The 14,318-nt window shown below is 36.2% G+C and overlaps 2 protein-coding genes across 3 annotated transcripts in view; both read left to right on the top strand.

The window, feature by feature from the left end:
* Positions 1 to 14,318, top strand: part of LOC101890335 (probable cytochrome P450 28d1) — a 77,307-nt gene that overhangs the window by 46,912 nt on the left and 16,077 nt on the right. The gene's annotated exons all lie outside the window — the stretch shown is intronic.
* LOC101890723 (trypsin) lies at positions 5,380 to 6,332 on the top strand. The gene has a single exon (XM_005187742.4). It carries the CDS (start codon positions 5,451 to 5,453, stop codon positions 6,261 to 6,263), a length of 813 nt encoding a protein of 270 aa, XP_005187799.1. The 5' UTR covers positions 5,380 to 5,450; the 3' UTR covers positions 6,264 to 6,332.

Genomic DNA, 14,318 nt, shown 5'->3' with positions numbered 1-14,318 from the left:
TACATCGTAAAATTATTTTAAAACTTAGACTGAGCTCGGAGATGGGTAATAGCGGTCCCCTACTTCTGGGATTCGAATCGAAGAAGTAAGATTCGTTTTTGTTTGTCCTATCTCTAAGAAACTTAAATCACAATAGTATAAACACTTGTTGAATTGTAGAACCAGTAAAGGACAGAACTGCAAAATTCGCTTACCTTTTGAAATAATAGGAAATTAAAAAGTATCAGTCGGTTGTGCCGACAGATGTATACCCTCAGCCAATATTCGGTTATTTAAATATATTTTGACTTCTGTTATGATTATTCAAATTGTTGACCCTTTATGGAGTAGGTTCCAAAGGAATGTTCCAACATTGTGCATTGTCGGACCTAAATAAATATGATATAAATATTGTGACGTGCCAGGTTTGGACTATATCGACTACTTCCTTCACTTTACATCGTCACCTAAAATTCGACGTGGCGTACCCAAATACTCAACTTCACCACTATGGTTAAATGTTTTGTACGTCCGTATTACCTAAATACGGCAGGTCCATATCTCATAATCTACCAAATAAAAACGTTTTAAAAATTTATAGTTATTCAAATTCAACCAATTTTAACATTTCAAATTACAAGCATTCACATCATTCATTTCTCTTTTCAAACACACAAAAAAATATTAAAAGAAAATATTTCGGAAACTAACAGACTTAGGACTCTGGGAATGGTTCCATTGTGTCGAGAAACATTTTTAGACTAAAAAAAGGTCTAATATTAGTTATATTTTATTTAAACAAAGATAATATAAATTCTAAATTCATCACAGGTTTCTGGTTGAAAAAAATATTTAAGAATAGCAAGTTGTAAAGAATCTCTCACTTTTATGGCAAGTCATGACAGGAAAAAGTATTGAAAATTGTGACCCTTGTGGATGAGGTACCAGAAGGGGTTCGCAGATATATATAATCTTCACAACAGAGTGTTGAAGAAAGTTTGATGCTTATTTCGCTTTCTTTGGGCGTTTTGGATTTTTAGGATTTTCAATGTTGAAGCAAAATCGGATTATCCTTTCTGTTTCTGGACTGAAACCCCGTTATTTCGATCTCGTATCAAATGAAGGCATATGACTCAGTGTATGAAAAAGTTTGATTTTTTTTTTTTTGTAAAGTTTGCAATTTTATTACAAAAGTCCTTCTTTGCCAGTAGTCGGCACCACTTTTCAATTAACGATTTTTTTGTGAGGAAAATAATGAATTTAATAAAATAGTTTGGATTTTTTTTTATGTGATTCGACATGGAATAAATAAATTCCTAATTTTTTAAAGATGTTCATTTGTTTTGTCTGAGGACAAACTATATTTAAATTGTCCGTCAATTTTGGTAAAAGGCTAGTATGACACCATATACATGTTTCAGCTGATTTTGATGTAAATAGTTCCTTTCGTTCCTTCAATTTTGGTCTTGAGTTTTAAATTTTGCTCCTCACAGAATTTATAACGACATCATTGTTATAATACAATTGTCAGATTGGAAAATATCTTGTTATTGATGGACAATTTTTATAAACCCCAGACTTGCTCAAAACTGCAAATAAGGATAAACGATCGCCTTTGTCGCATGCACCATTCGGTACATGTCCCAAAATCTAGAGCTGTAGGTGCATCACATCGCAAGGAATTATTTATGAGGATAAACGATCGCCTTTGTCGCATGCACCATTCGGTACATGTCCCAAAATCTAGAGCTGTAGGTGCATCACATCGCAAGGAATTATTTATGAGCTATATAAATATGGCACGACATCAAATAAACTCAACAGATAGACATTGGTCGGAATTGCAGTGACTGTTTTCAAAAATCTGCCTGAGAATTGTTTAGTTCCCTAATTTCACAGCATAAAGGTCGAACCTTAATTTACATTGTCGACAGAAAAAAACTAATTGTTTTTGTTTTTTACGTGAAATAGTTTTATTTTTTTTTCTTATCAACTGATAATTTGAAAATGAAATTAAGCTACAGGTAGTTGCCGGTATTTTAAGAGAACACAGTATTAAATTCGGCTGCATAAATATGTTGAAAATTAAATTAAAATATGTTCATATTTCCGCCATATTCAAAAGTGTGGAGTTTAAAAAATAAGAACAGTTTTATCTGATTTCTAGGATCATCCGTGCAAATAGACACTATGTAAAAAACAAGTAAGCAAAGGCTATAGTCGTGCTGGGCCGACCATGTGATACCCTACAACACTACAATATGTTAAAAGCTCCCTTATGTCCAAATTCATTTTTTTAAGATTTCGCTTTTAAATTTATGTCACGGAGCACTGCCCAGATTACCCTTAGCATTTTGACCAGGGACATTTACACACTCCGTCGTGCTGTTAGTTGTTATAGTCCATTTTATGGCTAAATATAATCCAATGGTCATCCAAAATGCTAGAATTCTTCCCTGTCCTTAAATCCCTTCTCCGGCGTCTCGATTGGCTTCAATTGTGTGATCAGTAATTTTTTCTGTTTTTGGTTCATTTGAACCCATAAATATTTTGCGATCACCTCCAAAAGCCAGAGTCCCTTCTGTATCTCCAAATTTAGATTCATCTATATGATTTGCTTGTCTACGATATTTGGCTATATTCGTCAACGAAATCGGAATCATAAAGCCATAAGTTCGCCTTTTGTGTATTTCTGGTATCGCCTGTAAGCAGGGTTGGGCATATTGCACTAAATTTTTAGTGCACTAAGAATTAAATAATTAGTGGTAGTGCAATTTTTAATTCCACTACCACTAAAGGGTTAGTGGTAGTGAAAAATAAATTGCACTACCACTAACCCTTTAGTGATATTTGAAAAAAAAATGCACTACCACTAAATTTAGTGATTTTTCAAAAAAAAATTGCACTACCACTATATTTTAGCGAAGCCAAAAAAAGCACTATGTATATAAGTATTATACCAGCTATAATGAAGTTTATTGAAGTGAGTAGGGAAAAACAATCCAGAATATATAGTACATATTCATAAAATGTGATTACTTTTCTAAATAGCACTAATTTAGTACTATTTTTTATGAAATACCACTAATTTAGTGGTAGTGCTATTGAAATTTCACTACCACTAAAATTTAGTGGTAGTGCATTTTTTTTTTTTAATATCACTAAAGGGTTAGTGGTAGTGCAATTTATTTTTCACTACCACTAACCCTTTAGTGGTAGTGGAATTAAAAATTGCACTACCACTAAATGAACATATCTGCCTGTAAGTAATGCTGGCATTTTTTCACACGAAAGTAGTGGTCCATTTGACCTCTAACTTCATGCCTACCCTACATATATTACGGACATCTTTGAAAACAATAGGCCTAGCCCTTCTAAGCCTAACCCTTGTGAAAATTTTCGTGAGCATCGGACGATAATTGCAATCTGTATATAATAATCCCGTTCGCTTTATAAACCCGTGTTGTAAGGTGAAAAATATTACAATTACAAAATCGCATGCGATAACAAATATGAAAAATACAAAAAATGTCACAAAATACTACAAAATCTATACTAACATCATAATTGACATCTTTGTATGCGATATATTTAGATTTTATACGTTTATGCCAAGAAGGCATTCTGATTTCACAAAGTTTGTCAAAATCGGTCAAGCCATTCTTGAGATATTAGCATTCTAGCTCACATCCCCTTCCCTTTTATATATACATTGTATATATTTCGCTTTATATACCCGACATATTTAGTATCGGCATCTAAATAACGGTCAGAATTGACCTGTTCGTCTGTTTATGACTTTGCCGGGATTAAAAATATTCGCGGTTTAATGGAAGATTTTACTTTTATTTAACAGAAATGTTATGGTCTAATTCACCCACTAAATATAACCCGATGACCATCAAAATTGGAAGGCATCTGCCCATCCCTAAGATCTAGCCCCATGCTAACTTCCGCGTCGTTTGGTCTCTAAATGCGAGTTGTAGAGCAACTGCAAAACCATGAAATTTTTCAGTATTTGGTCCATTTCAACCCTTAAATATTATGCGATCATCTCCAAAAGGGTTCTATTCTGACCCTAACTCCATTTACATTTTCAATTTCGTGGGAATCGGGCCATAATTGCGACCTGTAGAGTGATTACAAATTAACATGGACAGACGGACAGACGGACGGATGGACATACATAGCTAGATCGACTCAGTTCGACGAGATCCGTATATACTTTCCTATATGGGAAACCAATATTTCGAGGTGTTACATAATTTTGGCCCAATCAAACTTATAATAACCCCAACACATAGTGTTGTAAGGTATAATTACCTTCACTTTTAATCGATGCGTTCTTTAAAAACATTGACCGATGTAGTGGAATCCGATCAGAGTAATCTTTTACTCAATTGCTGGGGATATTAAGTTTGTCGTTCCGTTTATAACACCTCGAAATATACATTTTATATCCCACAAAGTATATATATTCTTGATGAGTATAAAACTCTATGTCGATCTAGCGATGTACGTCCATATGTGGAAATCACTCTAGCTTCCGCACAAAATGAAGTAGGTTTATAAAATGTTATTCAGATGTGTGTTTGTTCTGCAGGATTTTTGTTTAGCATTTGAATATTGCTAAATATTTGAATATTGCGTCGTATAGACCTTAATATAACAGATAAGCCGAACTTACAGCTTTTTTCTGACAGAATGTTTTTCTCATTATCACCGTTTTTTAGGTTGACGGAAAATCCCATGCGAAATACCAGATATTAATTCCATGCTTAGGGCGCAAAAATGATTTCATTTGATTGTCACCCTATTGAAGGGAAGGAGTGCCGAAAAAATAGCAGACAAGATTGCTTGCACCAATGACAGCATCGAACATTTTCTAGGTACATCAAAAACATAAATGTTATCATTTGTAAAAACACGGCATGTAGAGTCTAATAACCTCCAGTTTTCAACATTATATGCCTTATGTCCCTTCATTGGAGACGAGATCTTTCAAAAGAAAAACACGAGACATCGACGTCAGCTGGTCAGCTGGTCAGCTAGTTTTCCCATAAAATTGAAAGCTTTAACATCAAGGTCAAGGTCTATATATGATCGGCCAGTAAACGAATCGGGCTACCAACTAGAAAATTACCCAGACATACGTATTATTTTGTATGGCTGGCAGGTGCAAAATCCTAACAAATATAAAATATGCTTCAAAATGTCAAAACAAATGCAAATAGTTTGCGTGGTTGAATAGGGTATGACGAGCGATACCCATCAAGTGACGCCTAAAAGTGATTTATCGATTTCTCGGGAAATTCATCACATGTCACGCCCTAAAGCAATTCGAAAACAATTACTGCACCTATTTATCTTCCAAATTTATCAAGTTGTAAACAACACCTACATATATCAGACATCGTATGAAAACCCGACGACATTTGAAGCACACGCCGCAGTAGAGACGATCTGTCATAATGGGAAGAACATCACCAAAGATTGCGTCCCTTTTCATTTTCGGTTTCCTGGTTTTCAAGTTTGCTCTCAGCGCTGGTTTGAAAGGCGGGAGCATCGCTCCCCGCATTGTTGGTGGGCATGAAGCCACTGGCAGTTATCCTTATGTTATCTCCTTAATGACAGACACGATTTTTGGTCGATACCACACCTGCGGCGGCTCAATCATCAATCAGCGTACTGTGATTACGGCAGCGCACTGCCTAGCCTCCACTTCTGCGTCGTCGCTCAAAGTACATGTGGGCGAGAAGGCAAAGAAAGTTATAGATGGGTTAATATACGAAGTGCTAAACACGCATTATCATCCGCTATGGACAGCCGAAACACAGGACTATGATGTTGGACTAGTCAGAATTGATGGCTTGTTCGTATATACCCCATCAGTCCAGCCCATTAAATTGGCGAGTCTGAAGACCAAAATCAAGGAGGGCAGCTACGCAACTGTATTGGGATGGGGCTACACCAACGCCTGGGGTCCACCCGCTGAGCAATTAAGAATGGCCCAGGTACCCATCGTGAAGCAGTCAACCTGTAATCGTCGAATGGGGGGTTTAATAACCAAACGAATGATATGCGCTGGTTTCAAAAGCGGGGGTGTCGATGCCTGTCAAATGGATTCAGGCGGTCCATTAGTGTATAAGGACGTCCTTATAGGGATTGTATCATGGGGAGTCGGGTGTGCCCAGCGCAAAAAGCCAGGAGTGTATGCCCGTGTCACCGAACTTCTGCCATGGATAGAGCAAACACTACAAAAAGAATACAATGAGGTGTTGTAAACAAGCACACACACACAAACCTATGTAATCTCGTTCAAAATTGAAGTCAATAAATGTCCACAAACTACATACACTCAGTACGACCGGAGAAGCAGCATAGAATCGCATTCGGTTGTCGGCAAACAATGAATATCCTTTATTGTCCATAGGTCTCATACACACATATCTGTGTCTGTTCATTGTTGGCTGGCAGCCCAATTGTTCGTTGTTCTCCATGACATACTTACACCCATTTGTTTATCTTCCTTCCTGTCGGTTGCCGTCCATCTAACTGTGGTCTAGTTACCAATTCGGTTACTGAAGATTAAGTGCTGACATTTCCCTAAAAGAACGAAAAGCATGTGATCTTTCGGTTTACTATTGAATAGCCGCCGCCACAACGTTTGATGTCTCCATTGGAACACAAGCACACCAAATTGAGAAAAAGTAACGACTTGGAGAACAATCGAATAGTCCTCCAAACGAAAATAACCAAGTCAGAAGAAATACATTCAACTAAAAGTGAGACATTACGAGTAGTGTCTTCTGGTGGCCGAATGTGGACGCGAAGAAAATATTAAATGGTTCAGAGAAAGTACGCATTTGTCTGGTGTAGGTAAGCGTGATGTAGGCGTTTTCGGGGAAGAGCGCGCGAAACTTAGACGGCCAAAATGCTGCTTGAACTTATCTTTGTTGTTCGTATATATGCGAACACGATGCTACATGTAATTTATGTTTTAAGGTAACCTTTTGCAGCAGGGCCCAACCTATATTCGGCCGACAAATTTCTTGCGAGAATAAAAAACCATTCCATTTGGCAAGATTGTATTGTATTGTATTCTTCATAGTGGCATAGGCATGTCGATTGTTTCGAACGAATGATAAAGGATTTTTAAGCTAAGGTTCTATATCAATTCTTTACGAAAGGGGTGGCCAAGATTGAACATACCCGCGCAATTCTAAAGTAGAATGTAACATCGTAATGATTTTAAAAATATGGCAAAACTTTACTAGCATTCTATTCAACATTTTCAAACTGGACGAAAGAAAAAATTCCGTTTTTCTGAAAAAAAATCGATTCCAACTTTACTCTTTGTTAAATGGTGACGGAAATATTTTTCATTTAAATGGGTTTCATTGTTGGCATTTTATTTGGGATACCGTAGTTATTTTGTTGTTGTTGAGCACTGCGATAGCGACATGGCGAAGCGAAGAGTACTACGTCGTATCAAATATCTTCATGCCAAGGAGGCATCAACACAGTTTACGATGGGTAATGTTGCAAATGTCATCTAAATTGGTGGGCCCAGGCGACATCTCAATGCCCATATAATTCCCGAAGTCTGGAAAATCCCGCTACTGAAGCCAGGCGAGGATGCAATCAAAGGCGCGTCGTACATGCTTTACTCCTTCCCAGAATCAGAGTAAGCTATTCAGATGCCAATCATCAACACGGATTCCGTCCACAACAGCATTGCACGCTCTATCCACATATAAGGTGCAATAGAACAGTGTGGTAGCTCTTGACCTATCAAGGACATTTGATACAATCAACCAACCCACATTGTTTGAGGCTGTAATAAGAACTGCACTCCGGCCAAGTTTAAAAGGTTTGATAATTAACTATAGGTGTGGACGCCAGTCGTACGTGGAATTCCGGAACAAGAAATTCAAACTTCGTACAGTGAAACAGAGAGTTCCCCAGGGTGGGGTGATATATCCCGAATCATTTAACCTCTACCTTAACGGAATTCCTCGCCCTCCAGACCCCATAGAGATGTAACGTATGCGGATTGTACGGTCATGGCGCGACCGCGAAATTTGTTTAAACTAAGTGCCTTGTACAACATATTTATTGATGGGAATTGATAGAAAATATGCCAATTAGAAGGAATCAGAATGTTGGTATTGATACGACAAGTGTGTTAAATAAAGGGTATGTTTCACTGATCATTGGCCCCACAGTTCGCTGTGTAAAATTCACAACATAGCTTAAAGCAAGAGACCCATAAATATGTTGTAATAATCATTTTTTACAACTAATTCTAAAAACAATATCACTTGTAACTGATTCTCATTCCTTAGCCACTATCCCGTAAATACTAATATTTTAGAAAAAAAAAAAAACAAGTAATCAAAGGCTCGACCATGTGATACCCTACAACACTACAATTTGTTCGAAATCCCCTTATGTCCAAATGAAGATTTCGGATAATTTTGGAAGACTTCGTTTTGAAATAATGTCAAAAATAGTGTCCCTGTCCTTAACTCTCTTCTAATGCTATATTCCGTGTCGATTAGTTTTCAATTGTTGTCTATAGAGCGACTACAAAATTAAAAAAAAAAACCAGTAAGGAAAGCTCAAAAGTCGGGCGGGGCCGACTATATGATACCCTACACCACTATGCATATTTAGTAGAGCTCTCGTAAAAAGGTTTATACAGGGCATTTCAGAGCTCTATGAGATATTTGGTACAAAATCAAAATCTATCTAATTCTATCGTGCATTTTACGAACTATAACTATCTGTGAACCGGGTTTCTCCAAATTTGACGTATTAGCTTCTAGACTGAATTCGGTCTTATGTACGAAAATTCAGGTGATTTGGGCTGATATTGACCATTTAGTGCACATTTAACCCGAAATCGGATGAAGATATATGGGAGCTATATCCAAATCTGAACCGATTTCTATAAAATTTAAAACAGCTATTCATGTGCTCCATCTAATACCTGGTACCAAATAGTCACGGTTGTGGAGTGAATATTACGAATGTAAAGGTCTAAAACACTAAATCAGATGAAACATATATATGGTTGCTATATCTAAATCTGAACCGATTTTCACTAAATTTGATATACTTGCTTCTAGGCTGAATTTGGTCCGATGTACTAAAATTCAGTCCATTTGGACTTATATCGGCCATTTGGTGCACAATTAACCCGAAATCGGATGAAGATATATATAGGAGCTATATCCAAATCTGAACCGATTTCGATAAAATTACAAACAGCTATTTCTGGGCTGTATCTTATATCTGGTACCAAATATCATTCTTGTGGAGTGCATATTACGAATGTGAGAGGCTTAAACACCAAATCGGATAAAACATATATATGGGAGCTATAGCTGTCTCTGAACCGATTTTCTCCAAATTTGTTGTATTTGCTTTAAGGCTAATCTCGGTCACATATGCCAAAATTCGGCCATTTGGGCTGATATTGGCCATTTGGTGGTCAATTAACCCGAAATCGGATGAAGATATATATGGGAGCTATATCCAAATCTGAACCGATTTCGATAAAATTTAAAACAGCTATTTCTGTGCTCCATCTAATACCTGGTACCAAATATCACGGTTGTGGAGTGCATAGTAGGAATGTGAGGGACTTCAAGATCAAATCGGATGAAAGATATATATGGGAGCTATAGCTATACCTGAACCGATTTTCTCCAAATTTGATATACTTGCTTCTAGGCCGAACTCGGTTGGGTGTGCCAAAATTCAGGTAATTTGGACTGATAGTGGACATTTGGTGCACATTTAACCCGAAATCGGATGAAGATATATATGGGAGCTATATCTAAATTTGATCAGATTCTCACCAAATTCAATAGGGTTCGTCCTTGGGCCAAAAAAATATTGTTTGAAAAATTTCATGCTCAATCGGATAATAAATGCGACCTGCATTTTGTTCACAAGAATACATGGACAGACGGACGGACGGACAGACGGACTGACATGCATAAATCGACTCAGAAAGTGATTCTATGAAGGTTCTCAAAAGTAACTATGGGTCTATCTCGTTTCCTTCTCCATGTTACAAACAAATGCACAAAGACATAATACCCTTACCACTATGTGGTGTAGGGTATAATTAACTGTCTAGTCCATTTGAACCTCTAAATGTACATCTTAAGAACAATAGGCTTTAATTCTGATCCTAACCCTACCACATACAAATTTTCACGAGGGTCGAACGATAATTGCGACATGCAAATAATACCCTCAAAACGCTGTGTTGCGGTTTGTAAAAATTTAAAAAAAAATACAGTTCAAATTGGAAGTCAAATTGAAAAAAATTCCCCGGTATTCGGTATTTTCATGATTTTGGCGTCATTATTTACCGAAATTATTTCGAATTTCGTATTTGAAGTTCGTAATGGGTACATTTAAGAGCACAGCTTTTCTCGAAGTCTGAATCTCTCAAACCAGCCTTTACTAGACTCCGCCTTACTTTTCAAAATTCGAATCTCTAGTAGTCACGCCAACAACTTTTAATACCTGTTAGGCCTACCTGTTACAACAGAAAATGTAATATATCTTGAACTCAGAATAACACAAAGTCAAAGTAGAAATTAGTACTAATTATGCAGCGACGTAACACCTCAAAGACCTAACGCAGAGCAAGGTATGGATACCAACAACGTTTCCTCTCCGAAATGGTGAGTTTTTAGATAGTTTTCTGTAAATTTTTTAGAGAAATTCTCATTTTTTGTCCGTCTTCCCTTTAATCTGTACAGTTCAATCTTATTTGAATTCTGAAGCTATTACACCCTCAAAGCGACAACTTTCCGCAGTGCTACAGGTTGTTCGAATGAGTGATCATTTGGATTGAAACCCCCCGGTTGTTGACCACTGTGTAAAACATCCTGTCGTTCATTAAGCGTGCATGTTGTGAAGTGGAAACGCAGACACACGTCTATGTTTCGTGTTAATAGTTGAAGTTAGAACATGTTCAATATTGTATTTGACATTTGTAAACGCCACGTTGTTGTCAGCAGTTTTCCTTTGCCGTTCTCCTTTGTTGTCATTCTTATGTATCAAAGTTTTTTGTTTCATCTTGTACTTGGTCGATTATATACTATTTGCACATTGTGCGTGCGTATGTATTATATGCATACAGTGTTGCGCAGAACTAAAGCAATAAATTCAGGATTTTTAACATTTTATTTTATTTTGTTGTTGCAAAATAGTCAGGCTTAATCCCGCTAGTGCTGTTTTCAAAAAAGGAACGTTTGTTTATTAGTGAAGTTGAATGAAAGCTAAAAATGTCGGAAATTGCATCAAATTTTAGAATAAGTTTAGTTTTGTTTAAATTGGTCACCTTTGGCACGAATTATGGCCTTCAAACGGCCAATGAAACCGTCACACGATGCTAGATATGGTCAGGTAAATAAGATGTTGTAAACAGCGGCTCAAACGCCAGCAAACTGACAGAAATTTGAAAGTAAATCCAAATCGTTGTGTACTCCAAAGAAAACAACATGAATGTACTTGGGCTGTGAGTTGCCGAGCTGTATCGTTTGCGACAAATCGCCAGGAAACGTTTCCAAACGTAGGATTAGACTATGTAGGAGGTTTTGAAAATTCGTACAATATGGTGCTAAATTTGGTACAATTCTAATTTGCGCAAGCGATAATGGAATGCTGAACTTTGGAATTGGGATCACTGTGGGAGTGTAGGATTTTGGTATGTAGAAAGCTTTGGAAATTCGTACTTATGTGTACTAAACAGTACTAAATTTGGAACAATTAGGATTTGGATCAAACTATAGGGCTGGAATCGTAATATTGGGAAATACGATTTATATTGGATTGTGTGATGCAGGTAGTTGTAGAATTTAAATTCTACTATACTACAATATGTATTTGAGCGAACCAATGGGAGTGAAATCCAGAAATTTGGAATTGGGATCACTGTGGGAGTGTAGGATTTTGGTATGTAGAAAGCTTTGGAAATTCGCACTTATGTGCACTAAATGGTCCTAAAGTTTGTATAAATTGGATTTGAGGTGATGTCTTCAAATTTGGAATAATTTTTTGAAATATGTACTACGATAGTGCAAAAGTTAATAAATGGTACAAAATTTAGTATTGATTGTGCGGATAGATTTAGAAATTCGATTTTTGGTCTTGGAGTCACAATTGGCGTGTAGTGTTGAGATATAAGGCGGTTTTGGAAATGGATTTTTATGTGAACGAATATTACCAAGTGGTACTAAATTTGGTGTTAAGTATCTATATATATATATATATATATATATATATATATATATATATATATATATATATATATATATATATATATATATATATATATATATATATATATATATATATATCAAATATAAAAAATAAGTGACTGACTGTTTCATCTACCCCCTAGGCTAAACGGTAGAAGCTAGAATCTTGAAATTCGCATGCGTGTCGTTGCTGGTGGGTCTGTGTGAAATAAATTTTTGTTTTACGATTACACATAAATTCACTTAATATAAATCAATTTTCCGCATACGAAGTAGGGGGTATGTACTAGTATTATATTGATAAGTGTATAAAGAAACGAATTATTGTTCGTGTGGGCTTATCTAAAAAAAAAGAGGAAAACATATTTACCATGAAACAAGTTTAATTCTTTTTTAATGTAATTTCCTACAGACATTGATCTAAAAAATATTTTAACTTGTTCTGTACCTTCATTCGGTAACGAATGCATTTTATAAGACCAGGAATTTGTATCTTGAGAACAGTCGATTGCTTTCGTTTTGCACGCTACATATTCAATCACCAACCAAGGTAGTATTCGTTGCTAATTAGGAGCAGTCTCCACCTAACAAAGTACAACCGGGTAAAACCACAATTAGTTCAAGCATACGCAAATATATATACATATGTATGTCCGATTGAATCTTCAACAATAACAAAACAAACACACAAAAAATAATTAAAATCCTTCATATACTGCTTTTGTCTTGCGCAACACTGTACAACATTTAGCTCGGATGTGGAGTCTAGCTGTTGCAGGGTTGATAGCAACGGAGACAAGAGTACTGCAATTTGTCCTTTTCATGTCAAATGAGGTGAAAGTTTGAGGTGTTAATGTTGAGTGACATCATTTAATAAAACGAACAGAACTGGAGTGCGGCGTCCGACAAAAGAAATGAACAAAATGGTGTAATTAGAAGACAACATGTGCTAACCAAAAAACAAAATAATACATGACAGCAATTGTGGAGGAAATGTTCAACATGTGACAATTCGTTCACAGTGTGTCGTAAGCTATGTGATAGAAAATGCTTGTCTAAATCGTGGTCTTATTGAAACCACTGGATAAAGCCGCATTCTAAAACAAGACATTGTTGAAAAAAACGTTGTTGCCATTCATGCCAAGTGCGGCTTGAATGATAACCCAACTCTTAGGCAGTTCGTCTACAGGCGCATCAAGTGAATTTAAGATCTGAAAATGGGTATTGCTTATAATTGCTCTCTTTGAATCCAAAGCATACATGTGTAGTTATTACACCTTTTTTCAAATGGAAGCATTCAATGAAATGCGCGAAGTTGGGTTGCATAAAGAGGACAATATGACTGAGAAAATGGAGGAATTCTCTGATATTCAATATGTATGTTTGGACATGTACGTATTGGACATTTTTCAGATACTTTCACTCCATGAAACGATTTCTTTTTTTTTTCAGATGTAGAATACATCTTAGTATCGAATACCTCAGCAAAAGGTTAAACATTGAGTAGCGGGATGACATTAGCATCACATTATTAAAAAATCGGGAGATAGCGTCGATAAGGATGCTCTTCCGCTCCGAGTCTGTAGATTTTAAATTTGGAATCCGATAAGATATTAACAAACAACTAACTTCCAAAAAACAAACTCCAACGCCAATAACAAAAGGGCATTGTTTTTTAAACGATTTCCCATAGATTTCTTAAAGTGTTTCATGATGTGTACCACTTGTACTTACCTGAACATTTCTACCCTGGCAAGAGTTTGAAGTTTAGAACTCAAAACTTATTGATATATCAAGGGTTGCTTTTGAAATGTCGATGGAATATTTTTGTTAAAAATGAAACTAAAAGTAAGGAATGAGTTTGAACGGGTTAGACTTTAAATCGATTGGAGAATACGTAAAGTGGACGGTGCTTTTATATTTGAGCTGTTCCAAAACATAAGCCTACATAGAATATTTATGCTACAGGAGTTGTTATATACAGCTAATTTCAAATACCAAATTTAAAACAATACATATCGCTAAAATCATCATTCGATAAATGTGCCT

Source organism: Musca domestica, unplaced genomic scaffold, assembly GCF_030504385.1.
Source record: "Musca domestica strain aabys unplaced genomic scaffold, Musca_domestica.polishedcontigs.V.1.1 2, whole genome shotgun sequence".
In the NCBI taxonomy this organism is placed as follows: domain Eukaryota; kingdom Metazoa; phylum Arthropoda; class Insecta; order Diptera; family Muscidae; genus Musca; species Musca domestica.
The sequence above is the reverse complement of the archived record's forward strand: the minus strand, read 5'-3'. Positions and strand labels throughout refer to the sequence as shown.